This window comes from Pristiophorus japonicus, chromosome 18, assembly GCF_044704955.1.
Source record: "Pristiophorus japonicus isolate sPriJap1 chromosome 18, sPriJap1.hap1, whole genome shotgun sequence".
NCBI lineage: Eukaryota > Metazoa > Chordata > Chondrichthyes > Pristiophoridae > Pristiophorus > Pristiophorus japonicus.
In genome coordinates, this window is record NC_091994.1 from 27,504,066 (window position 1) to 27,528,978 (window position 24,913).

General features: G+C 42.7%; 1 protein-coding gene across 3 annotated transcripts; it reads right to left on the reverse strand.

The window, feature by feature from the left end:
- Positions 1 to 1,056: 1,056 nt before the first annotated feature.
- On the reverse strand, positions 1,057 to 24,568 carry mknk2b (MAPK interacting serine/threonine kinase 2b). 3 transcript variants are annotated; one of them, XM_070859806.1, is made up of 14 exons: positions 24,384 to 24,567; positions 23,875 to 24,033; positions 23,316 to 23,403; positions 23,081 to 23,182; positions 22,376 to 22,473; positions 19,931 to 20,010; positions 19,444 to 19,517; positions 18,607 to 18,711; positions 17,825 to 17,880; positions 16,587 to 16,682; positions 8,834 to 9,028; positions 5,340 to 5,504; positions 2,299 to 2,342; positions 1,057 to 1,760 (listed from the first exon to the last, which is right to left on the reverse strand). In XM_070859806.1, exons 2-14 carry the CDS (start codon positions 23,923 to 23,925, stop codon positions 1,511 to 1,513), a joined length of 1,404 nt encoding a protein of 467 aa, XP_070715907.1. In that variant the 5' UTR covers positions 23,926 to 24,033; positions 24,384 to 24,567; the 3' UTR covers positions 1,057 to 1,510. The 3 variants fall into 3 exon arrangements, with proteins under 3 accessions (XP_070715907.1, XP_070715908.1, XP_070715909.1); XM_070859807.1 differs by lacking the exon at positions 24,384 to 24,567 and adding an exon at positions 24,289 to 24,361; XM_070859808.1 differs by lacking the exon at positions 2,299 to 2,342 and having other exon boundaries at positions 1,626 to 1,760; positions 24,384 to 24,568.
- Positions 24,569 to 24,913: the final 345 nt, after the last annotated feature.

Here is a 24,913-nt window from a genome sequence, read left to right on the forward strand (position 1 = left end):
ATCGCTACACTCCAGCTAAACATTCCTCTGTGGAAGAACTAATCGCCCTGCTCTTACTTCAGGGGCCATTTATGCAAGTTCAATTCAAGACAGTCCATAAAAGGGACAGCATTTCTTAATGTAAAGCACAGATATCCCTGCAATAGTTAGTTAGTGATTGCCCATCCCTACCAGTACAGTGCAGTAGAGCATATGGAAGGGGCTGCTGTTGTTGTTCCCTCCCCCCACAGAAATGCAGCCTGCACTGACATTTCCGTGCACATTTTTAAATGGGTTTCAAATGTCCACATTGGTTTTTGTGCGCTCTACTTCTGCAATACAGTGAAAAGCTTACATTATACATTCAATGGCTTTGAACATAACCACCACATTAACACAAGGATAGGCCAAACCTGCCTATATTACAGAAACATGGATAGCACCCACTTTTCAAAGCTTCAAAATCAGAATGTGGCACTTTCAGATTCCATCCATAGACATTTATAAAACAACAGAAACGTAAACACTTTTTTTTTTCAAAAAAAAATCTTTTGGAAGATTTCACGCAATCTTAGAGAAAGACTACTCTCATTTTTGTATCTGGAATGCCTTTTTTTCAGTCAAATTCTTGTTCTTCTCCCCCCACCAATCATATTGTCATCTTTCCTGAACTAATGAAGTCCTGCTACAGAATCCCAAAGACTCGAAATAAATGTAGAATATGTTTACATTTATGAACGTGGCAGAAATGAAGGAAACAAAATGATTTTTTTTTCTATAACATGCTGGTCAGAGTGGGTGAGAGATTAAAAAAAAAGTCACATTGATATCAGAGGAAAATAGGTGTACAACTAGAGCTTTTAAAAAAAAAAACTGAATATACAAAATCTTTCTCTCAGCCTTCTGGTATGCAAAAGTAGCCCTGATTTTTGTTTTTAAACTGGAGACTAGGAGCAAGGTTGCATGTACCTGAAAAATGCAGTAACAAAATGCTGCCTTTTAGTGGAATGTGTTGTACCACTGGTTTCTGAAGTGCAGGTCTTATGTAGCAAATGGCTCCCCCCCCCCCCCCCCCCCCCCAGTGTAAGCCTGCCGAAAGCACTGAGGCCAGTGTCCAGGAAGACTTTATTGGAGAAAGAAAAAAAATCTGGCAGGTTTATATTGGGAGCTGCTGCCAAATAAGACGACCCGCACTTCAGAACCACTGGCTCAAACTGATACCAATAGCAGAGCAGCTAAATCTAAAATTAGAATTGTAATGAAGGTGATCACAGTACAAAATAACTTTTAAACCTGCTCTTAAAAACATTCCTTTGGTGAAGAGGCTAAAAGTCTTTGTTTAAATCCTTGCTCTTGTTTCTCAGTCGCCTGACTCTTAGTATCTCAGATTTGCATACCATCCCATGCAGGTCTCAAATGTTGTAAACAGTTCTTTTCTTGTGTGAAGCAGTACTGTAGCGTTGCCAGACTTGGAAGCCAGCCAATAGAAGGTTCTGGTTTAGTTGCTATGTGCTTCGGGGAAGAAGTGACGTCACGCACAATTGTCAACCAGGACTAAGGGTGGCAACAACTGCTGATTGGCTGCTTTGATTGCACTCGTCTTCTGTCTCCGTTTGGCCAATTTAGATTCTGAGGGTGGAGACAGTCGCATGGAACATGAGGTAGCTTTGATGAGGATTGGCTGATTCTCCTCGTCCTGATTTTCTTCATGCTGGGTCAGCTGCCTATTTACCGCGATTGCTTCAGCTGCAAAGAATGTGAGATCTTTGGCACTGCTGTTCCTGAGGGAAGGGCCAGAACAAAGAGTCAACAGAGCTTCAACCAAAGCACAACACAAATTACAGGCTCGAAATTCTGAACGCCTCACAGTTCTGACTGCTTGCTAATCCATTCCCAATCCTTTGTTTTACAAGCTGCAGCCCCCCTTCATTAAACAAATGATTCAGTCCATGAAAAAAATACTGCGATTGGAAAGCTCAGGTTACATTTTGCAATAATAGGACTAAATGCAGATTCAGCAGAATGCTCTAACATTTTTAAACATAAATGCAAGCAAAATTGGCCCAGATTGTTGGTGTTTTGCAGCACGGCTCGAATATTTAGGGGAGTAATTCATTTATTTTTAAATGACTCCTGAACAGCACCGGTAACAATGCAGCTGATTTTTCTTTTTGCCTCGTTGCTAGAACTAGGTTTAAGACCGCCCCTTTGCAGCTTTATTGGTGCCAGCAACCATAAAATTCTCCCTCAAAGGTTCCATTTAAACCGACAATGCATTTAAAGAGCATACTCGAGCTCAGACAAGGTTTGAAGTCATACCTCTGGAAAAGGCGTGGTGTTGGAAGGGTATTTTCTGGTGCATGCTAAAAGTAAACGGATAGATCAATCAATGCAAGTGCAGCAGTTGCAAAATGCAATACTTGAATAGACAGTTTGGGACAACACCCAACTCTACCTTATAACCCCTTCTCTCGACCCCTCCATGGTCTCTAAATTGTCAGAATGTTTGACTGACATCCAATACTGGAGGAGCAGAAATTTTCTCCAATTAAATATTGGGAAGACCGAAGCCATTGTCTTTGGTCCCGGCCACAAACTGCGTTCCCCAGTCACCGACTCCACCCCTCTCCCTAGCATCGCCCGAGGCTGAACCAGACTGTTCGCAACCTCGGTGTCGTATTTGACCCTGAAATGAGCTTCCGGCCACATATCCGCAGCACAACTAAAACCGCCTATTTCCATCTCCGTAACATTGCCCGTCTCCACCACTGCCTCAGCTCTTCTGCTGCTGAAACCCTCATCCATGCCTTTGTTACCTCTAGAAACATAGAAACATAGAAAATAGGTGCAGGAGCAGGCCATTCAGCCCTTCTAGCCTGCACCGCCATTCAATGAGTTCATGGCTGAACATGAAACTTCAGTACCCCCTTCCTGCTTTCTCGCCATACCCCTTGATCCCCCGAGTAGTAAGGACTTCATCTAACTCCCTTTTGAATATATTTAGTGAATTGGCCTCAACTACTTTCTGTGGTAGAGAATTCCACAGGTTCACCACTCTCTGGGTGAAGAAGTTTCTCCTCATCTCAGTCCTAAATGGCTTACCCCTTATCCTTAGACTGTGACCCCTGGTTCTGGACTTCCCCAACATTGGGAACATTCTTCCTGCATCCAACCTGTCCAAACCCGTCAGAATTTTAAACGTTTGAGGTCCCCTCTCACTCTTCTGAACTCCAGTGAATACAAGCCCAGTTGATCCAGTCTTTCTTGATAGGTCAGTCCCACCATCCTGGGAATCAGTCTGGTGAATCTTCGCTGCACTCCCTCAATAGCAAGAATGTCCTTCCTCAAGTTAGGAGACCAAAACTGTACACAATACTCCAGGTGTGGCCTCACCAAGGCCCTATACAACTGTAGCAACACCTCCCTGCCCCTGTACTCAAATCCCCTCGCTATGAAGGCCAACATGCCATTTGCTTTCTTAACCGCCTGCTGTACCTGCATGCCAACCTTCAATGACTGATGTACCATGACACCCAGGTCTCGCTGCACCTTACCCCTTCCTAATCTGTCACCATTCAGATAATAGTCTGTCTCTCTAGACTTGACTATTCCTGGCTGGCCTCCCACATTCTACCCAACACAAACTTGAAGTCATCCAAAACTCGGCAGCCCAAGTCCTAACCTGCTCACCCATCACCACTGTGCTCGCTGACCTACATTAGCTCCCAGTTAAGCAACAGAGTTAAAAATTCTCATCCTGGTTTACAAATCCCTCCATGGCCTGCCCCTTCCCATCTCTAATCTCCTTCACTCTCACAACCTCCCAAGATATCTGTGCTCTTCAAATTCTGCTCTCTTGACCATCCCCGATTATAACTGCTCAACCATCGGTGACCGTGCCTTCAGCTGCTTAGGCCCAAAGAAACATAGAAAATAGGTGCAGGAGTAGGCCATTCGGCCCTTCGAGCCTGCACCGCCATTCAAGATCATGGCTGATCATTCCCTCAGTACCCCTTTCCTGCTTTCTCTCCATACCCCTTGATCCCCTTAGCCGCAAGGGCCATATCCAACTCCCTCTTGAATATATCCAATGAACTGGCATCAACAACTCTCTGCGGCAGTCAATTCCATAGGTTAACAACTCTATGTGAAGAAGTTTCTCCTCATCTCAGTCCTAAATGGCCTACCCTTTATCCTAAGACTATGTCCCCTGGTTCTGGACTTCCCCAACATTGGGAACATTCTTCCTGCATCTAACCTGTCCAGTCCCATCAGAATCTTATACATTTCTATACGAGATCCCCTCTCATCCTTCTAAACTCCAGTGACTAAAGACCCAGTTTATCCAGTCTCTTCTCATAGGACAGTCCAGCCATCCCTGGAATTAGTCTGGTGAATCTTCGCTATACTCCCTCAATAGCAAGAATGTCCTTCCTCAGATTAGGAGACCAAAACTGAATACAATATTCCAGGTGAGGCCTCACTAAGGCCCTGTACAACTGCAGTAAGACCTCCCTGCTCCTATACTCAAATCCCCTAGCTATGAAGGCCAACATACCATTTGCCGCCTTCACCACCTGCTGTACCTGCATGCCAACCTTCAATGACTGATGAACCATGACACTCAGGTCTCGTTGCACTTCCCCTTTTCCTAATCTGCCGCCATTCAGATAATATTCTGTCTTCGTGTTTTTGCCTCCAAAATGGATAACCTCACATTTATCCACATTATACTGCATCTGCCATGCATTTGCCCACTCACCTAACCTGTCCAAGTCACCCTGCAGCCTCTCAGCGTCCTCCTCACAGCTCACACCGCCACCCAGTTTAGTGTCATCTGCAAACTTGGAGATATTACACTCAATTCCTTCATCCAAATCGTTAATGTATATTGTAAAGAGCTGGGGTCCCAGCACGGAGCCCTGCGGCAATCCACTAGTCACTGCCTGCCGTTTATCCCAACTCTCTGCTTCCTGTCTGCCAACCAGTTCTCTATCCACATCAGTACATTACCCCCAATACCATGTGCTTCGATTTTGCACACCAATCTCTTGTGCGGGATCTTGGTCAAAAGCCTTTTGAAAGTCCAAATACACCACATCCACTGGTTCTTCTTTGCTCTGGAACTCCCTCCCTAAACCTCTTTCCTCCTTCAAGACGCTCCTTAAAACCTACCTCTTTGACCAAGCTCTTGGTCATCTGCCGTAATGTCTCCTCTTCTGCCTCAGTGTCAAATTTATTTTTTGTCTTCTAACATTCCTTCCTGTGAAGCGCCTTGGGACGTTTTACTACTTTAAAGGCGCTATATAAATACAAGTTGTTGTTGCTGACAAATATTGATTTAAAGAAATCAAACATACCCCTTGCACCCATGGGTGCTCCAGCACTTGTGCTGCACTCAGCCTCTTCTTGGCATCTCGCACTAAGAGCTTGGTGATGAGGTCCTTGGCGCCAAAAGAGATGCGAGCCCAATCCTTGTCGGGGAACTCGTACTTTCCTTCCTGAATGCTCTCAAATAAGTTATTCTGTAAATAAAATCATCAAACTTCTTTAGCAATGTAGGATAAGTAGTTGTTTAAATTGTTAGATCATAGCGACATAGAATTAGAACACCAAAACAAGCTGTACCAGTCTATGGTACTATTTATTTTCCACATAACCAGTAGTCCTAATCCCATATGCTTTTATTCCTCTGCTCTTCAACCACCTATCCTAGTTTAAGTGTTGACATGGTCTCTGTGCTTCAATCACTATGGGAGTGCATTCCTCAGCCTCCCAAATCTTCTCTTCTGCTCTCTATTCCAAATCTCTTACATTTAATCATATATTTATGTCCCTCAGTTCTAGACCATTCAATCACTGGAAATTCTATGTACGGTCTCATCCCATCATATCTTTGAACGTCTCAATCACCTCTGTAATCACCAACATACTAATTGAAAGCAGCTTTTTATAAATATAAAAAGGAAATTAACTTTCCTGCAATTCGAAAACCTTAAACCGGTGGTAAACCCATTTCTGACAGGTAAGCATACCGCCCCACTCAGTCCAGTTTGCTCCATTGCTGAATGCCAAGTGTTAAATATCTTTCTTTAAATAGGTTCAGTTATTCAGTCAGTTTGTGATTAATCTAGCCACATCAATCTAATACAACAATGCACTGTTGCCCAATTCCTGAAGTCGCAAAGCTTCTCTTTGATATAGTCTTTAAAAACAGGCACACATTTCACACAAAAAAATTTCAACATTCATTTATCCCTCCTAATAACAGTATACAGAGTGTCCCTGGGAGCTAGGTGACTGGAAGTCCCTTCAGGCGACAAACCAGAAGAAAATGACTTGCAAAATCCATTTAAATTCAGTGCTGTACTGCTAATAATGAAGAGTCACCAATTTTCCTCCCCAGACTGTTACAATGCAGTGGGTTGGAGTCCGCACGTGATGTATGTGATTATGTTGGGGCACTAACCCCGCAATGCCCTTGCCACTGGAAGTTCAGATGGGCCCCAAATACCTACTGCTGGTAAACTTTAAAAAGGAAAAGCTTACCCTGAAAGTGTCAAGCAGAAAAGTTCAAGAAGTTACACAAATGGAAGTGACTGAAACAGAATCCTGCAGCACCAGATTGGCAAAATGTCATTGTCCCTAGCTGTGAAATTCTAGACACCATGCTCAGCGCCAGCTTAGTTCAGTTGGCAACACTTGCACCTCTGGTGGAAAAGATTGCGGGTTCAAGACAGCTACATGTAGTGACATCACTATTCCCTGCCAGAATGGAGGGGATCAATCACATCTGGAGGCCGCACTGCTGCAAGTGACCGGAATTGATTCTATGCACATAATTTGTATTATGCAACTATCCTGCACTGCATTGTGCTGTATTATATAACTATCCTGCACTCACTGCATTGTGCTGCAGAAATCACCCTGCTTTTAGCAGGGAGAAGTTGTGGAGTTCGGTTTGCTACAGTTCATAGAGACTCTTTTTAAATAAACTGTTTGCTGAGTAAATGCTTCAAGTCCTGGCACAAGTTCTCCCCGCCTCCCCTCACGGCTGACAGTGGTGTCACTGAACGCTCCGTATTAAATAGATATGGTAAAGATCATTTGTCATTATTATTGACTGAGACCTGTGTCAAACTGAACAAAGCTGCTGGCATAAAACACATTGAGCATTTTATCTAGATCCGTGTGACTAATAAAAGTGACAGTCAATCCTGGGCTGCAGCGTTTCTTCTACAGGTACAAAGATTCTAGTTATAAAGATTCTGGAACTTTAAAAAGACATGGCGAGCTTGCACTCCAGCTGAACGTTTACCCGACATCTATAGCTCTGGCTGGTGAACACGTTGTAAATGAAAATGTCATTAGCTTCCCTGCATTTTTAATGGTGTAGGATTTCAATTTTAAGCCAGATATTCTTTGCAACATGTATTTTGTGAAATCAATTCAGAAAGCAGTTATGTAACATTAGTCTGGCTCTGGTCTCCGTTACTTGCCCTGTGTGAAGCAGGCGGTTTCCAGAGCAGCTGCTTCAGCTTTACAATGTGTAAAATTCCTGACTATGTAGGGCATGACTATGGATGGGGAATTCCCCCTCAGGCTACCATCACAAAACTACTGGTCTATACAGACATGCTGAGCCCAATGTGGCCATAAAAAACATGGCCACCTCCAACGCCAAGCCTGCAGAGTAAACGCAGAATGGAAAATAAGTACTTCTCTTTGAACCCTGGCATTGTGTGGCGTTATTGGATCCAAGCCAGGGCAGCACTTGTGACATTATTATTGGCCTCAGACACCAAGTTAGGGAGGATTGTCCTTCAGGTAAAGTGCATGTGGAAGTCAGGTAGGGATACAAATTGGACATGGCTGTGATGTCACCATATAGTTAAATATCCTACCAACATTCACAGTGTAAGCTCATACATGAAGAATGGCCAATTGGATGACATCCACCTCTATCATCTCCTTCATCCATCCAATGTCTCTGTTCTGTCAGATATTCAGTCCCGAGGAGTCTCAACTTTCTACAGCTAAATATTAAGAAAACTGTCCTTCAGCCCCACCATAGTCTCCACTGCCTTGCCAGTGATTAAACCTCTTCAGCCACTGTCTCGGCCTTAACCAGACTGCTTGCAGCCTCAAGATCCAATTTAACACAGAGGCGAGTTTCTGAACCCATTTGCTCTTCATTACAGTCAATTTCTCTCTCCAGAACATCTACCACCTTCAACCCAGCTCAGCCCACCTGCTACTGAAATGTACATTCGTGCACACGTTGTCTCCAGGCTCTTATTCCAAAGCACCGTCCCTCCCAACATTCAATCCTCTTCCCTCCACAAATCTCCCTCTGAATTGCCATGGACAGAATTCAAGGTTCTATATAAATGTAGGTTGTTTTGTTGCAGCATAGGGTTACCAGTGCCCATGAAATCATACCCCAGCACAATTACCTTCAGGAGAGAAGCAAAAAGGGACAACACATTTTGCCTTGCTCCTCCCTCATCCCAAAAAGTAGCACAAAGCCAGTACCCATTAACCTCAGGACATACAAGCGCACACACCAACAGCCTTATGTACGATAATAGAAGCATTTCAGAGCTCCAGATTTGCACTGTGATCATCCAATTCCAGATGGGACGTTGGCATCAAGTACTCGTCAGACTGCCCAAACGCAAGCCATCTACTCCCAGTGCAAGAACTACACACTGTCACTGATCAATCAATCCTTCTGGGAAATACTTTGCCACACTCCTTTTGTGCAGGTGAAGTTTCAATAACTGAAGCGGAGCCAAATATAAAAATGCCCGACAATCTAGAAAAACCCATTAAACAAAAGTAGGTCACTCACCTGACAGGAAATGCAGGCCTCCCCTCGGTCCCAACCACAGTCAGTACCACAGTTTCCTACAAAGGGCGGATATCCACTGAGCATGATGTACAATATAACACCCAGACTCCAGAGGTCACAACGCTTATCATATATCGTAGCCTCTTCGTTAAACGCCTCCACAACTTCTGGTGCCATGTACTCTGCAGATCCACACTAAGATTTTTAAAAACATTCACAAGAATTAAATGGGGAGATAATTCAATGTACTCCTTTATGCTAAAATGCCACCTTATTTTAATTAAAAAGCAGTTTTACATTTAGATCGCAGAGAGTTTGTTTTGGTGATAAACGGTAGAGATACTAAATATGCTTTCAGTACAGAGCATCATTGCCAACTCTTTTGTCCATTTTGTATAATCTCGTGGTACCTAAACAGCATAAACATTCTTTAGCGCTTAACAGGTCTGGCTAGAAGAGAAAGGAAATTCTAAATTAGTCCTATATGCATCCCCAGAAAAAGCTGTTGACACCATTAATTTTTGTTCCTATTTTCTAGGTCACAACTGCACCATTCCCTGGGCTGAAGGTAGAAGCAGCTTACCTACTCCTAGGCCCTTGCCCATACCACCCGAATACACGAGCAACCTCTGGGAGGCTGCATCGGTGTCAGCTGTGGCTCAGGGGGTAGCACACTCACTCTGAGTCAGAAGGTTGTGGGTTCAAGTCCCACTCCAGGGACTTGAGCACAGAAATCTAGGCTGACACTCCAGTGCAGTGCTGAGGGAATGCTGCACTGTCAAAGGTGCAGACTTTTGGATGAGACGTTAAACCGAGGCCCCGTCTGCCCTCTCAGGTGGATGTAAAAGATCCCAAGGATTTTGAAGAAGAGTAGGGGAGTTATCCCCGGTGTCCTGGTTAATATTTTATCCTTCAATCAATATAACAAAAAACAGATTACGTGATCATTATCACATTGCCGTTTGTGGGAGATTGCAGTGCGCAAGTTGGCTGCAGCGTTTCCCACATTACAACAGTGACTACACTCCAAAAGTACTTTGTTGGCTGTAAACGTCTGGTGGGCGTGAAAAGCGCTATATAAATGCAAGTCTGTCTTTCCTTTGTCTGCACATCTTCCTTCTACTGAAAGCATTCCCTTCTCCATACTGATCTTTATGCTTTATGACAGCAAGTCAGGAGAGATGTGGCTATATACAGTTGCATCATATATTCTAAAGGTATTTTTTGTTTAAAAGTTGCTGTAAATTGGAGATGAAGGCAGTTGACATTTAAATGGAAGTAAACTTTTCATAGCAAACTCACAACTGAAAGATTATTGGGAAAGGGGGTATGTGTTTTGCAGTTTAAGGAATTAGCAATTCTATATTTGGCTTCAAAAACAACTCTATCCACGTCAAGTTTCCAACTAAGTGTTACTGCCATCCTTTCAGGAAGCTGGCGAACACACATTCAATTAACCAGCTGCCTAAAAATTCAGCCAATTGGATGGCCCCTGAAAGAAACAAGCTTCAAAACCAAGCCCATTGTCACATAGCCACAGTAAAGTTTCCACTTTGACCAAAGGATGAAGGCATTTACACTCTCGCATCCCACTTATGCATTTTCTTCTTTAAATGTCATCTGTGCAGAGTTTAATTAAGTTGTTAATCTAAAACCCCTAATCTATAAAACAGCAATTATACACATAGAATATCACATCTACTCTATTACACACCACAGAATTCTGTACACCATGAACATGGACTGTTTGCAAAGTGTCTGTCAATCATGATCACAAAAATGTACACTACTCTATCACCCCAGTGCTTTACATTACATTTAAAACCCTACAGGTGGTAAACAAATCCACAGAAACAAGAGTTATACTGGGGACTCCAGTTAATGCTCAGTGAGCATTTATACTTAAGGTACTCAGCAATAAAACCAGAGGTTCTACAGATCAGTCACAGAGCTGATGATGCAACTCCAGCTTGCTATCTGCAAGGCTCTCATTAGCTGTAAAGGGACTTTCCGAACCTTGTAATCAGTCGAACCATAACAGGCCACGCCTACCTTTCGATTTACTTGTTATGAATTAACCCTTACAAACAGATGAAAACATCTACAGGAATTTTACATCAGGGCTCAGCTTTCAGGAGAAGCAGACTTGAGCAGAGCTCCGCAATATTTATGTTGTTGGGATTGCCGTAGAAGTGCAGTGAAGGTTCACCAGATTCCTGGGATGGGGGGGGGGGGCGAGGAAGAAGAAATTGTCCTAGGACGAGAGATTGAGTAGAGTAGACTAGACCTAGATTCACTAGAGTTTAGGTGATCTCATTAAAACATACAAAATTCTTACAGGGCTCAACAAGGCAGATGCAGGGAGGATGTTTCCTCTGGCTGGAGAGTCTAGAACCAGGGGTCACAGTCTCCGAATGATGGATCGCCATTTAGGACAGAAGTGAGGAGAAACTTCTTCACTCAGAGGGTGGTGAACCTTTGGAATTCTCTACCCCAGAGGGCTGTGGAGGCTCAGTCGTTGAGTATATTCAAGACAGAGATCGATAGATTTTTTGGATATTAAGGGAATCAAGGGATATGGGGACAGTGCAGGAAAATGGAGGTAGAAGATCAGCCATGATCTCATTGAATGGCAGAGCAGGCTTGAGGGGCCGAATGGCCTACTCCTGCACTCAATTCTTATGTTGTGTGTGACACTGGCAAGGCTATATTTATTCCCCAGCCAGAGCCGTTCTGAAAAAGGGGATGGGCCACCTTATGGAACTGCTATCGACCTTGAGCTGATGCTGCTCTCAAACTCATGTGCTACGATATTGGCATAGCAATAATGAACAGCTTTACATGTCCAAATCAGGATGATGTGCGACTTGGAGGTGATGGTGATTGTGTTCCCATTACATTGATGCCCTGGTTCTTCTTGGCAGTAAATTTGGTGAGCTGCGACAGTGTAGATATCAGATACGGCAGCCACAATGCTGGATATTGAATCCAGTGGCACTGGCACCAATAAAGTGGACTGTTCCGTTCCAATGTTGAACAACTTCTTTGTGTGTTGTTGTAGCTGGACCCATGAAGGCACTAGCAAATATTCCATTTATTTCCAAGCACCACTCTCACTATTTACTGCCCTTGCTTGGTTCCAATCTCCTACTGGAGAGGAAATTAAGGAGATATCTGCACTTACAACACCCACGCTCAGGACTCATGAAAAGCTGGATCTCAGATGGTGAAGCTAACACCATTTATATTAGTGTACAGTCACCATAGGAGTAGCTTACCCGATCAACGTACAAGCACCTTAAAATGCTTGCTCGGTCTTTTAAAATGGAAAGTTCCAACAGTAACTTGCATTTATTTAGCATCATTAACATAATAAAACGTCGCCAGGGGCTTCACAGTGATGCAAGGAAGGCAGGACGCCAAACCAAAAGGAGGAAACATTGGAAGAGGTGACCAACAGCTTGGCCAAAGAAGTGGGTTCGAACGGACAGTCTTGAAGGAGAGGAGGAGTGGAAACTCGGGGTTTAGAGAGGGCTTTCCAGAGAATGGGGCCGAGACAGCTGAAGGTATAGCTGCCAATGGCGGGCTGGGGGGTGCACAAGGAACCAGTCAGGAACAGGCAGTTTGGGGCAGAGGGATTTGCAAGGCTGCAAAAAGGGGAAAGGACATGCAGGGATTTACAGGCTAGAACAATCATTTTAAATGTGAGGCATTTTGAAGGGAATAAAGTGGAAGCACAAAAATGGTTTGGGAGGTAATCATTTAGATGGCAAGCTGTAGAGAGTGAGTTGTTCCGGACCTTTTTTCCCTCACAACCCAATAGAGCATGTTCTGCAAATAGAGCGGACAGATCATGTTGAGGAAACAGGATAGTATCACATACATCATATTCAATAGTCAAAGCCTAAACATATTAAAACCCTTTTCTCAGGCGGACTAACCACAAGCTCCAAACACTCCATGGATCCAAAAAACTGGAATTTTGTGCTTTGCCAATTCAAGGCAAATATCACTATGAAAGGGTTAACAGCAACAAAATAATTACACTTGCCCTACTATGGCCTCTCAGCTTAGAAACAAGTCCTAGGCGCAGGCGCTTAGCCCCTCCCCCACACAGTGCAACTTGCCAGATCCATTTTGTAGAGAGCTGGCGTGACCTTTGCCCTTTCTCTGTAAAACGCCCTCGTTTCCACCAATTGCATCAGATCTGCTGAGCTGGGTGGAACTTTCTTTGCTCACGGCAAAGTAACATGATGAAATGCAAGCACAACGCAGGCTAAACCAAAAGTCCTATTGATTTTTATGCAAACTCATTGGCTATTAACGTTGAAGCTATCTGGTCAAACAAGATTCTCCCATCATTCATTCTTATTTTTCCCTCCCACTGATATCTATTTACAAGTCCAGCAGTTATTCAACACAAGTACTGGATAGGTTTGTGATCTATGCCAGCCCAGATACATCTGGCAGCATTACATTGCATGAATGATTTTTTTTTTAAAAACAGCCATTTCTTATAGAAGCATGTGCATGTAGTACACTGCAGCTACTAAAGATAAACTGTCTTTTTTTTAAATTAGAGGCTTAAAAATTGGTCAACACTGCGACCATTTTACATGGATTAAATGGGCGCCAAAGGGTCCAATAGGGAGGGCGGTGGGAGTACATTCCGCACCAACTGTCCTATGGGTAGCAGCGTCCAGTGCCCATACGAGAGCTAGGCCCTTTGCATATGCAGAGGGGGGGCCTTGCACCCGTTTGAGCCCCACCCCCACCCCACTTTGCAAAACGGTCTGGTCTGAATACAGAAAGTGACCTATGTGACTTAGCCAGCAGTCCTTAAAGGCAAGTTTGTTTAAAAACATACACGTGTATGTGGAGCCGGGGAGGTGCAGGAGTGCTCTTCCCAGCTCCACTGCAGGACTGAAGACCACTGCCAGCTCCCGGTCAGCCCCTCCTCATCATCATCATCTCACTCCCACTCCCAATCATTCCTCCCCCTCCGGATCATCCCACCCTCACAGGGCTTCCCAGAGGGCTGCTGCCCAACTTAACAAATGTAGATTCAACGGTGAGCTGCCGGAGGATGGCCAGCAGCCCAGCTTGCCAGTCTCATTTAAATAAGGCCTGGTGTCTGATATCGGGTATGCCTCGGGCCTACCCGTTCAGGGATAGTTCTCCGTGGCAATTTCTAGGCCAACATTTCGATGACTAAACCACTCATCCTGTTTCAAGCTAGAAAAATTGCTCCACTTTGGTAGTGAAATACAAGTTTGGACATGTCTGCTTTTGTACATACACAGATGGGTGAAGAAAAGTGGAATAAAGAGAATTGTGGGCAGGGCACACACCTAATTAGGACCACTGCTCATGTGTAGGACAACCACCATCATGGGATGGGTAAAACAGATGGTTTGCATGCTGCAATTCTATGCTTACTAGCTTCAAAAGAACAGCAGCTCTTGTTCATATTAATGACTTTAACACAGACCCGTGTCAGGGCAAAAACACTTTGATTAATTCCTCAATGTTTGTCACTGTAGGAAAGTGGCCAGTAATGGTCATTGTCCAGGGGTTATCCTTCTCGGGAAGCAGATATTGGATCATAACACAAGCCTTTTCTGACATAAAGGCCTTGCAATTACTGAACGTATCTTCAGTTCATTCAGACAAACCGTACTGCCAGAGCAGCGAGAGAGAATCTCACGAGTGTAAAGGTGTGCGTTCACATTAAACACTTAAGGACTCGCAACAAAAGAAGACAGCAAGAACCTGGAAATGTTTTATGTTGGGTTCAGAAAAAAGTTTAATATACAGTGAAAGTTAAGCAACTATATCTTCCAACTTGATCCACTGTTACAAATTGATTGTGACTTTTTTTTATAATAAAATATAGCATTTGCCTCGTGTAGGGACTAGTAACAGTAGATATCATATACCTTTTTTACCATTGGAAATAGTACAACTGTAGCCCTCAGGTAGGTTACATTTAACCCACCAGAAACACAAGGTTAAATTTCAGTTTATAAAGAGACTTGGCTTGGCTTTGGCAACTACCTTTTGCAATGAGCACAAGAAAGTTGAGAGAAGGCATTTATTGCAACAATTCCCAAAATTTCTACCGACACCTAGTAATGATTATGATTTGCGCCTAGTGTAGTTTGTCTATTTGCAAATACACACTTTGATTCAGACCTTCCTTTAAAACGTTTATAAAGGTGCAAACTGTTTACCTGAAACTAATCTTTTAAATATCTCAAACTTATTGCAAATATTAAAAGTATGTTACCAATGGTTTTGCACTCGATGATATTTTAAGCACGAATCTGAGGTGTAACCCCTCCTCCTCCCCAGCAGCCTATTGCTGCACTGCAAACATTCAGTCCATGATCCCCAGAGAAGTGTTGGAAATCTTTCTAGGAAGGCATTTGTTGGCTAGAACATGGCGACCTTGAGCTAGAACTGTGCCAAAACAAAACCCTACAGCAACAAGCAAATCAAGGAGAGTTCAAAAGTTCAGTGACACAGGATGTCCATGCCATAGCCAACAAAGATTGAAAGCTCAAAAAACATTGCATGCACACAATCGTAAACCCCCAATATTCTAATTAATTTTTTTAATGCAATTGAATGGTACATTCATACTACAAGTTTAATAGTGAGAAGTGGTTTCAACTTCACACCAACACCAAACTCACAAGTATCTGAATTTAAGGCTTAAAATGACTCCAAATCAAAGTAATACTACTACCTCTGGGCAGTCTCAATCCACTTTGCTGAAGGGTCGGATCAGGCCATGACTCTACATACAGGATGCATTATACAATTGCATTGGTAGTGTGAAGCAAATGCACTTTGCACCAAGCACTGCAGCTATAGTGAATACACCCTTAATGAGGTTTTAGATTTAGCTTTAATAATCAATATGACTTTAAAAAAAAAACAACCCTATGCTCTATATCATGAAATCTGTACATAAAAGTGAAGCAACACTAAAAGGTCAATGTAAGCAGCAGCGCTCATCACAACTGCATCAAATGGTTTTTCTTTTTCCAAAAATAAAAATCCAAAATTAGGCAGGGGATCGACCATTTTAAGAACCCAGCTGCAAAGCCCTGAGCAATATCCGGGGTTAAAAGCCCTGACCAGTATCCGAGGCAATTTCAGGTTCTGACCCCCAGCGAGTTCACAGGTTTGGCGTCCCATCACTCAGTCCATTCCTTCTCCTCCGTTGGACGAGTTTTGTTAGTTCTCAAGTGGAACGTTGCACAGAGGTGGTAAATTATGCAATGCCCAGGGGCATGGGAAAAGAGAATGAAAATGTACAAATGAGTTACTGGGCAGAATTGCACAAGTGGGCTCTGGGGAAGTCTCGAGAATCACCAATGCGAAAGAGAGCAAGATAAATTAGCAATTAAAGGATTGTAAATGACAGTTGAGATCATCTCAAACAAATGGATGGCTAACACACGATCAAGTTATCTGCAGTCTGTGGCAGAATTTCAGGTTTTTAATAGCTACAGAATTCACAGCAATGAGGCAAGTGCAGACTGACTGTAATCCATCATTAAGGGGAGGCTGGACAAGTATAGGAGGGAGACGGGAATAGAAGGTTACACCAATAGATTTAGATGAGGAAAGACTCGAGTGGAGCATAAATGCTGGCATGGACTGATTGGGCCAAATGGCCTATTTCGGTGCTGTATATCCTATGTAATCCAATGTAACCATTCTAATTAAACCTGTTCCTTACCGGTGTCAGAAGTTCAGGGGTTGAGATGGGGGAGCAGTCACCGTTCAATTTTATCCCACTTCCCAAGTCAAAGTCACAGATCTTGACTGGAGAGAGCTAAGAGAAAACAAGATGGATCAGATTCACTCATGGCAAAATGATTCATTAAACACAAAGCTCACACAGTTAAGCATGTGATTCTGATTAAACAGTTGCTCATCATTTTTCTTTGAATTTTTTTTCTGTGTGTAGCTGGATGGTGCATACATGATCAGCTTGTTTAATGTGGCCACTGTTACTGGTTTTTAAAATTAGAGGTTAAACTACATCGATTGGCCAGTGGGCAATGGTACTGATGTAATACTGAATGATAGAGATTGGAAATTCCCAGGTTTGATCCCCAGTATGTGCTGTGTTGACGAAGTGTCACAAATAGCCTCTGCATCCCTACTTTGGGGATGGTGGGGAGGGGAAGCCAGGGTTCCCAGTCACTATTCAGGGACTCCCTGTAGAAAGTGAGTGCGTGGGGACATTGAGCAAGTTCCCCCATCTGGTCTGTCAACTCTTACAGTCCAGACTCCGTGAAGAGTGGTCACTTGCACAAGGCACCGAAAGAGTGCCAGTATTGCGGAAACCTTATCTACAAAAAGTAGGCGAGGAAATTTGGGGTGGGAGTCAAATTACATGTTAGTGCACCAATGGAATCAGTATATATTCTAGTCACAACTGATGTTTGAATACACTAAACCATATTCTCCATCTTCCTTTTACTTTAATGCCCTAATGAGAGCTCTAACCTTCTGATTATAATAAATGCTGACTGCCCTGCCGCATATTTCCAAGAATTTCAGTTTTTGTTTGATTTCCAGCATTGCCGTTTTCTCTGTTTATTTTACATAAGTTTGGTATTTGTCTTCACCAGCCTTAGCAAGCAGGTCGCCACAGGGAAGGGGACAGCATTATGCAAGCTTCAGTGCAGGTAATTAGAAAGATGCATTGCCCCAGCAGAAGCAGGCCAGTGAGACTGTCACGGAGAAGTGTTTGGAAACCATTTTAGCAGCACCTCATCCATCAATTTTCCATGCTAGTTGGGAACTTCTTGCTTTCTATGCAACCAGGCTCCCACATGGGCCAATTTACAACACTAATCAACACATTTTCTCTAAATAAAAAAGCCGAGGTTCTGACCTGACTTCATTTGCTAGTACTGCGTTTAACAAGCATTATTTCCAATTCAAAAACGCTCAAGTGGTGCCTACCTGTTCTGGGTTCTCACACAAGATGTTCTCTGGTTTCAGATCTCGGTGGGCCATGCCTGAGACACAGAAATCCCATTAGCAGAATTGATCAGTCAGATGCATTTTCAGTTCAGTACCATAATTTCTACCGTAGTTCATAAATCTTTTGAGTATCAAATATGTATGTAGATGCCATTACTGAGCCACATAAAATGTTTTAATCCTGGCAAATTTCTGGTTCACTTCCAACTATCCTTTTGGCAGCATTTCAAAACTATTAAACATATGACCAAGGTCCCAGGTTCAACGCCCAATCTGCCCTTAGTTGCAAAATCTCAGATGGGGTGTTACTAGGCGCACAAAGAAGTGGATGTGAGGGAGAGAGTAAAGGGGAGAAAACAAAATGGTTCCTGTTTGATTACTATTCGGCAACTCCTGCTGAAGACTCATGTAGACCTTGGATGAGAATGGATGGCGTTTGGCTGTGATACATGCAGTGTTTAGGTTTATGTGACATATGGCTGCTTGCGCAATGCATTGGAATGTCAATAGTGGCCATGAAACTGTATGCCAACAAGAGACACCACTTAAATTGGGAGGAGGGGGAAAAGAACTTCTTTTGGTTCTAATGTCTTACTAAGAGAGGTATAGATAAAATAAACCCAAATATCAGATGGTCATCCTGTGCTCACAAAATGCTAAGTGACCTCGGTGTCTTGTACCGTACTGTTCTGTACTAATTGTAGCTGTAACAATATCTAGACAAAACAGAACAAGCTTCTCATGATATATCGGTTCATTACCTTTGTTGTGAAGGAAATCCAGTGCACTCGCTATCTCGTTGACAACAATACTGGCTTCCCGTTCATTGAAGTGCTTTCGTCTGTGGATGTGCGTTAATACAGAGCCTGGAAAGGCAAAAAAAAGTAAAGTCAGGAGGTCTTAAGAACCCCATATACAATGGCAACAGAAAAAGCAATATCCAAAATGCAGGCATTAATAAAGGCACCTTTCAAAATGAGCTATTAGTTAGTGGGCAGTTAACCCACAACCAGTGTCGAGTATGTGTTATAACCACAAGGATAGATGCCAATTGTAGTTCGGAACTTACAAGAGGAAAAGTTACTGCTAACATGTCAAATACCAACAACTTCTTTAAATGTCACAATGAATCTAATGCCCCCTTTAAAAATGGGTGTTTTTGGGTTCCCTAAAATAGACATTTTCTAAATCATTTTCAGATTTGATCAAACCTGAACCAGTTCAAGTGTAAAGCAAAGGTTCTAAACCCAAGGTCATCAGATTCCTGTGAGCCTTATCACTACATTTCCCCTGTATTTGTTGACGGACTAGCACATTTTTTCCTGTTGTCGTATAAATATTATCTGTAATGGTAGTACTGTACATAGTTAAAGTTGTCATTCACAGTGTGTTGGTATTTGCAGTACCCCATAAAAAACAGTTGAAAACAATATTTTTTAATGCTCAAAGTAAATTATAGGATAATATGTAAAATAGTTGATCTTTTAGAACATGGCAAGGGTCATGCAACATAGCAAGCCTTCCTAATAATCCAGTTATAGGAATGCATTTTTGTTCTGTCTAAAAATATCCAGCATCCAATTAGTTAAGATTCATACCTCCTTTCATTTTCTCAAAAACCAAATAGAACTTGTCCTCGTCTTCAAAGAATTCAATCAGTTCAAGAATGTTCCTAAGATAGAAGATATAAATGGTTAGTTCTGCAAACTAAGACAATAGCATGACTCAATCTAGAGCCAAGACTATCTACAGTATCTAATGTACCAGATACAATTCAGACACCCCACATCGCTTTGTAATGAATTATGATACAATGCAAAGTTGCTGGCACTTTAAATAAAAATGCAGATGAATCTCGGCCGCGTTTCAACAGCAAGATCAAAGTGCAGTGCAACAGAAATAATTGTTCTGCTGATGCAGTATTTAAGCTTTGTTGAAACAAAGCCATTTCCTAGTCTTACATCAGGATTATCTATTTACAGCAATCACCTGATGGACTAAAAACTATCCCGTCAGCAGTAAAAGAGGGCTGCACATTACATGTCTCGCGCTTCTCGTAGGATTGACAAGACAGCCATGTTGTACCTGTGTCCCTGACATTGATAAAGCATCTCCACCTCGCGGAACACACGACTGCGACTGTGGCCTGGTCTCTTCTCAATAATCTGGAACGAGCAAAAAAAACCCTCAGCTCTTCAGTATCCGGAGATGCGAAGTCCCAACACAGCTGGGTGACCGTGTGGCCACAATGCCTCATTAAAACCGGTGCTCAAGTTAACATTGAGCATTTAACAGACTGGTGCTCGGTTCAAACTAATTTAACATTTTTGCTTCACAGTTTCAAAATTAATAGAATCAGTAAAATCTATGAAAAATGCATGAATTTAACTACTGATTAAATAGTGGCACAAGGTTATTTTTGCAAACGTACTTTTTTTTTAAACTGACTCAATTACAATCATCTTGTGTGAATTGTAAAAAGGAGTTACTGCCATTTATTGGCATAGTATGCTTTCCAATTGTATTTGTAAATATGCAGAGAGAGATTACCAGGGTGAAGTACTGAGCTAAGCTCGTCTACACCCTTTCCTCAAGAAGTCAGCAACAGTCTTGCCTTTTAAGAGATCGCAGAACAATCTCAGTTGGCAGTTTGACTACTTCTGGCTGAGCAAGGGACAACTCTCCTTTAAGAAAACATTGTTGCCAATATTAAACCCCACACAGGTCAAATTTCTTTGTACAGTATGTACCACGAGAACATAAGAAGAGGAAAGAAAAAGCACAGCTGGCAGATCATGGAATTGTAGAGAGAAGAGAAACTCCACATATGCCACTGGTTCACTGAATCAAATCACATGTTAAAAACTAAAAGTCGCCAGCTTCCTTTAGCACAAAGTACTTCTGCTTTTTTCCTCTTCCCCAGTGCAAAACATTTGGTAAATTCTCCACACTAGGAATGCAATTCAAACAAGAGCTCTTCACAGATCACTGCAAGCTCAAATTAAAAACAGCTGCTTAGAGAAAAGTTTGCAAACATCCACTGCACTGCTGCAGTGCCCCATCCCCCACCCCTTCCCCTCCCCCAGTGTCATGACCACTGCTTTGTTTAGCTCCTATGTCTGAACACAATGTCCCCACTGCCAGCTGCTCATAAACCAAAGTCTTGAGTCTGTCCCACCCTCTCCAATCTCCAATAAAGCGAGCTCAGATTACTAACCAAACAAAGGAGCCACACACACACACACACACACACACACAAACATTCCCCACCCTCCCCCAAAGAGAGGGGTTTGGCTGTTTCACCACTGTCTATAACCGATTCAGTATTGCATTTAGTGGGGGTTCCAAGGCTCCCAACATATGGGCAGCAATCAGACACACAGCTCACCAAGACTGGCTGGCCTGGAATACCCAGTTCCAAAGAAAGACTCTTTCTGGTGGTCGGCTTTACGGTGGGATTGATGGCAGATGAGTTGGGAGCCAAAGGGTCCAACACTCCACAAGGTGCAGCAGAAACCACCAACATATGCCAGTCTAAGAATATAGCAATTAGACCACAAAAGGCCAGAGGGTGATCTGACTGGTCCCATTTCTCAAAGATATCTCATACCCCACTCCAAATTTTTCACCAACTTAAATATGCTGATACAACCAGCCCCTACTGCCTCTCTTGGCAGTACATTATACACATTCACACCATCTACCTGAATTTCTCTCTCCTTCTTCTAGGATTGAAGTTGTGCCCCTAGCTGTGGAATCCATGACTGTTAAACATATTAACGTTTTTCTTGTCTATAACCTTCGAGACCGTGAATACCTTTATAAGATCACCTTGAGCCTTCTCCTCTAGTGTAAACATTTACAAGCTATCAATTTAATTGCCCTTTGGGACACCTTCTCCAATGTCTGGATGTCTCAAAAGGATCACTCCAGGTGGGTACAAACTTCTTATCACTTCAAGATGTGTGCTGTATTCCTCTAGCTACATGCTCTTTGCTCCCCCAATTGCTGCTGCACACTGCTGATAATATCAGCGAGATGTGCACCAGTAACCCCCAGATCCTGCTCCTATCTCATGTCCTGAATAATGATATGGGGCTTTTATTTCTTCCCATTATATGCCATATCCTCCACCAATTCCAGCCCACCCCCAAATCAAAGATTAAATAAAGTGGTCACATGCAAATATCAACTTTATTCAACATTTTGTTTTTTTGCTGAAATGTCTGCAGAGCAGCCGAAGATCAACATTTGCATATATTTTCCCGATGCCTCCTGAATGCAAATAGATTTCCAGAAACTGGGATAAATAATTGACTGCTCTAGTTACAATATATCTGATCATAGGCAACAGTTAACTATTCTCACTGCCTAGTTGCTGGGAACTAAATGCAGCTGGAATTTTACAGCAGACAGGACAAGGTGGGAGTGATTCCAAAGCAGCACCATCCAGTGTAACCACACCCATAAACTGCTCCAAAATGCCCAATCATCTCCCATGTGATGCAAATAACAGAATGCTCCACTTACCTTCACAGCATATTCTTTGTTGGTGATCAGATTTCCACAGGTCTGCACTCTAGCAAATGATCCCTCTCCCAACATTTCTCCATTCAGTTTGTAAACATCTGCAAAAAAGGGTGAAGGAAGTTTGCAACGCTGGTCCAAACACACTGGTCACAATCCTCTATTTAACACAATTCAGTGAAAGCAATGCCACATAAATTTAGAAAAAAAAAATGTCTGAATAATTATAGTTTACAGAGTTCAAACGCATGCAAAACCACCCCTGCTGAGAGCAGCCGTATACATTTACAGACAATTACCACATTCTGTTGCTCAGATGTACTTCATTTGCCAGGTGTCACCTACAACATTTGTAGTAAGTGAAAAGCAGAGTCAAAAGTTGAAAGGTTATTATACCGAGAGTCACTTCATAATTTCTTGCCAAGCAAGACCCCACACCTTGAATCTCCATTTCAGGTGCGCCTAATGACTTCTAATCCTATTACATCAGGGTTGGCATTTCCCCTACAGATTGCTCAGTTGTTAATAGCTGTAAATCTGACCAGTTAACATCATTTTACACCACCACTGGCTTCCCACACAGTTTCAGTAAAGGGACAAAAAGTGCACCTACTTTTAACAAGCAAAGAAAAATTGAAAGTTGTGTTTCTGGACATGGAACTGGAATTCAGTCAGTGGTTTCATCACTAAAGTTATCAAGAAGTTTACCTTCAAATTTGCCACTGAAACTGTCTGTAGCTCGACATCTTTTCTTCTTCTTGTTCCTTTTTTTAGCATCTGGGATGTCAATGGGCTGACTCGAGGGCATGTCTGCAATAAATGAGGGTTTTAGTTTTCATTGCGAATTGTAGCTTACATGGTAAAGAAAAATGTAATCCATTCATAACTTCAATTGTTAACATGCAATACAATATTACAAGTAGCACTTTCAGTGACAACCTACCAGGTCTTGTTGGACAGTCAAAATTAAACACCTTCTCAATATGAGATGGTCCAGTGTCATCACAATCATCATCAAACGGCGTCTGCCCCTACAATACAATTAGAAAAATCATCAAGAAGCCAACATGTGAAGCCTAATTCACAGATATATAGAGCTGCTATAATGGAGCGCTTATATTTATAGGTTTGGAAAGCCTTTTAGCAATATAAAAAAAATCTGCACTCTTAAGAGTCCGCCTACTGGTTTCTTTCGTCAGCCTACTCACAAAATGGAGCCGTTTCCAAACCAAAAGGCTTTCAGCAACATTAATTCACCTCCGTGAAGAGCTTCAGAAAAATAAAGTAGCAGCAATGACTGCAACATGGGCGCAATGACCAATCGGACGGGTAATCGCTCCCTGGTTAGTTTCAGGGGTCAGTTTCACTCCTTTGCAGACCAACTCACCGCTTCCAGGAACACGAGCCCGAATTGCCCCGATATTAAATGTCTGTCTGCAATTAAATGTAGCAACAAAAAAATACATTTTGCTCAAGCTCCTTCAAAAGACAAATTGCATTACCTTGAATGAGCGATGGAAACCTTTCAACTCAGCAATCTTGTTCTGAACCATTTTCCTTCACAGTGCGAGTAACAATTTTTTTTAATCCACAAAACAAGCCTCCGATATGAAGAGGTTCCTTGAAGGTTGGAAGCCCGCTATTGTCTCAGTGTATATGGCCTGGAATTGAAGAGAACAGGAACGGTCACTGACCGAAGGCGAGCTGACGGGCAACCCATCATTGAATGCTTGTAAATGTAACCCGTCTTTATAAATAGATTCTCAGCCGCCAGCCTCACTAGATCATACTGCCACCAATATTCAGATTGCTTCATACCATCTCCCTTTTTCCATTACAAGCTGCAACTTGAAAAGGAGCACTTTCCATAGCCAGCATGTCAAGCTGCAAAAATATCAACTCAAAACACTACTCACCGATTCTAGCTTTAAACAATCACTTTAAATCATTCCCCTGCCCTTGGAAATCTTTGCGCCTTCCAATATGCTTATTTTTTTTTGCAATGACTTACCCGCACAACACTCCTTCACTAGCCAGCCAGCAGCCTAGTGCTAATCTACGAGCGCCTGCTTTGGGTAGTAGGGCTTTATAACCTCCCAGGCTGTAAACAGACGGGGGCATGTAACGCAGCCTCAGTGTGGGATCCGCCTACGTGCACAACCAAAACAAGGGCCAAGAACAGTCTGCACCACTGTGCTCCATGAAACCCACCCCCTGTCCATCAGCGCCGCTCCTGCCTCCCTGCATTTAACTCATTTCTGACCTCATTCTGTTTCACAAACCTCTCCCAGGTTGCATCAGATACCGAGGCTTTCTGGGAGATGTAGTTTTTTTCATGCACTGCAGTTTTACCCTTCATCTTCCTGATTACGTGACCTTTGTTTCTAACAGTCAACCAAACGGTTCTGTTAAAAAATATAAAATGTTATAGATTTCCTGATGGTGAATGCACCACCACAAATGTCCCAAATTTCATTCTTGGTCTGTGTCCTAATATCTTATCTCTGGCATGGGATAATGCAATCAGCTCAGTGCCATTGA

Coding starts and splice junctions, on each gene's coding strand:
- mknk2b (XM_070859806.1), bottom strand. CDS start 23,925: ATGGTTCAGAACAAGATTGCTGAGTTGAAAGGTTTCCATCGCTCATTC. Junction 19,518..19,930: donor TATCAATGTCAGGGACACAG/GTACAACATGGC, acceptor CTTCTATCTTAG/GAACATTCTTGAACTGATTG. Junction 16,683..17,824: donor TGTGTGAGAACCCAGAACAG/GTAGGCACCACT, acceptor GTTTTCTCTTAG/CTCTCTCCAGTCAAGATCTG.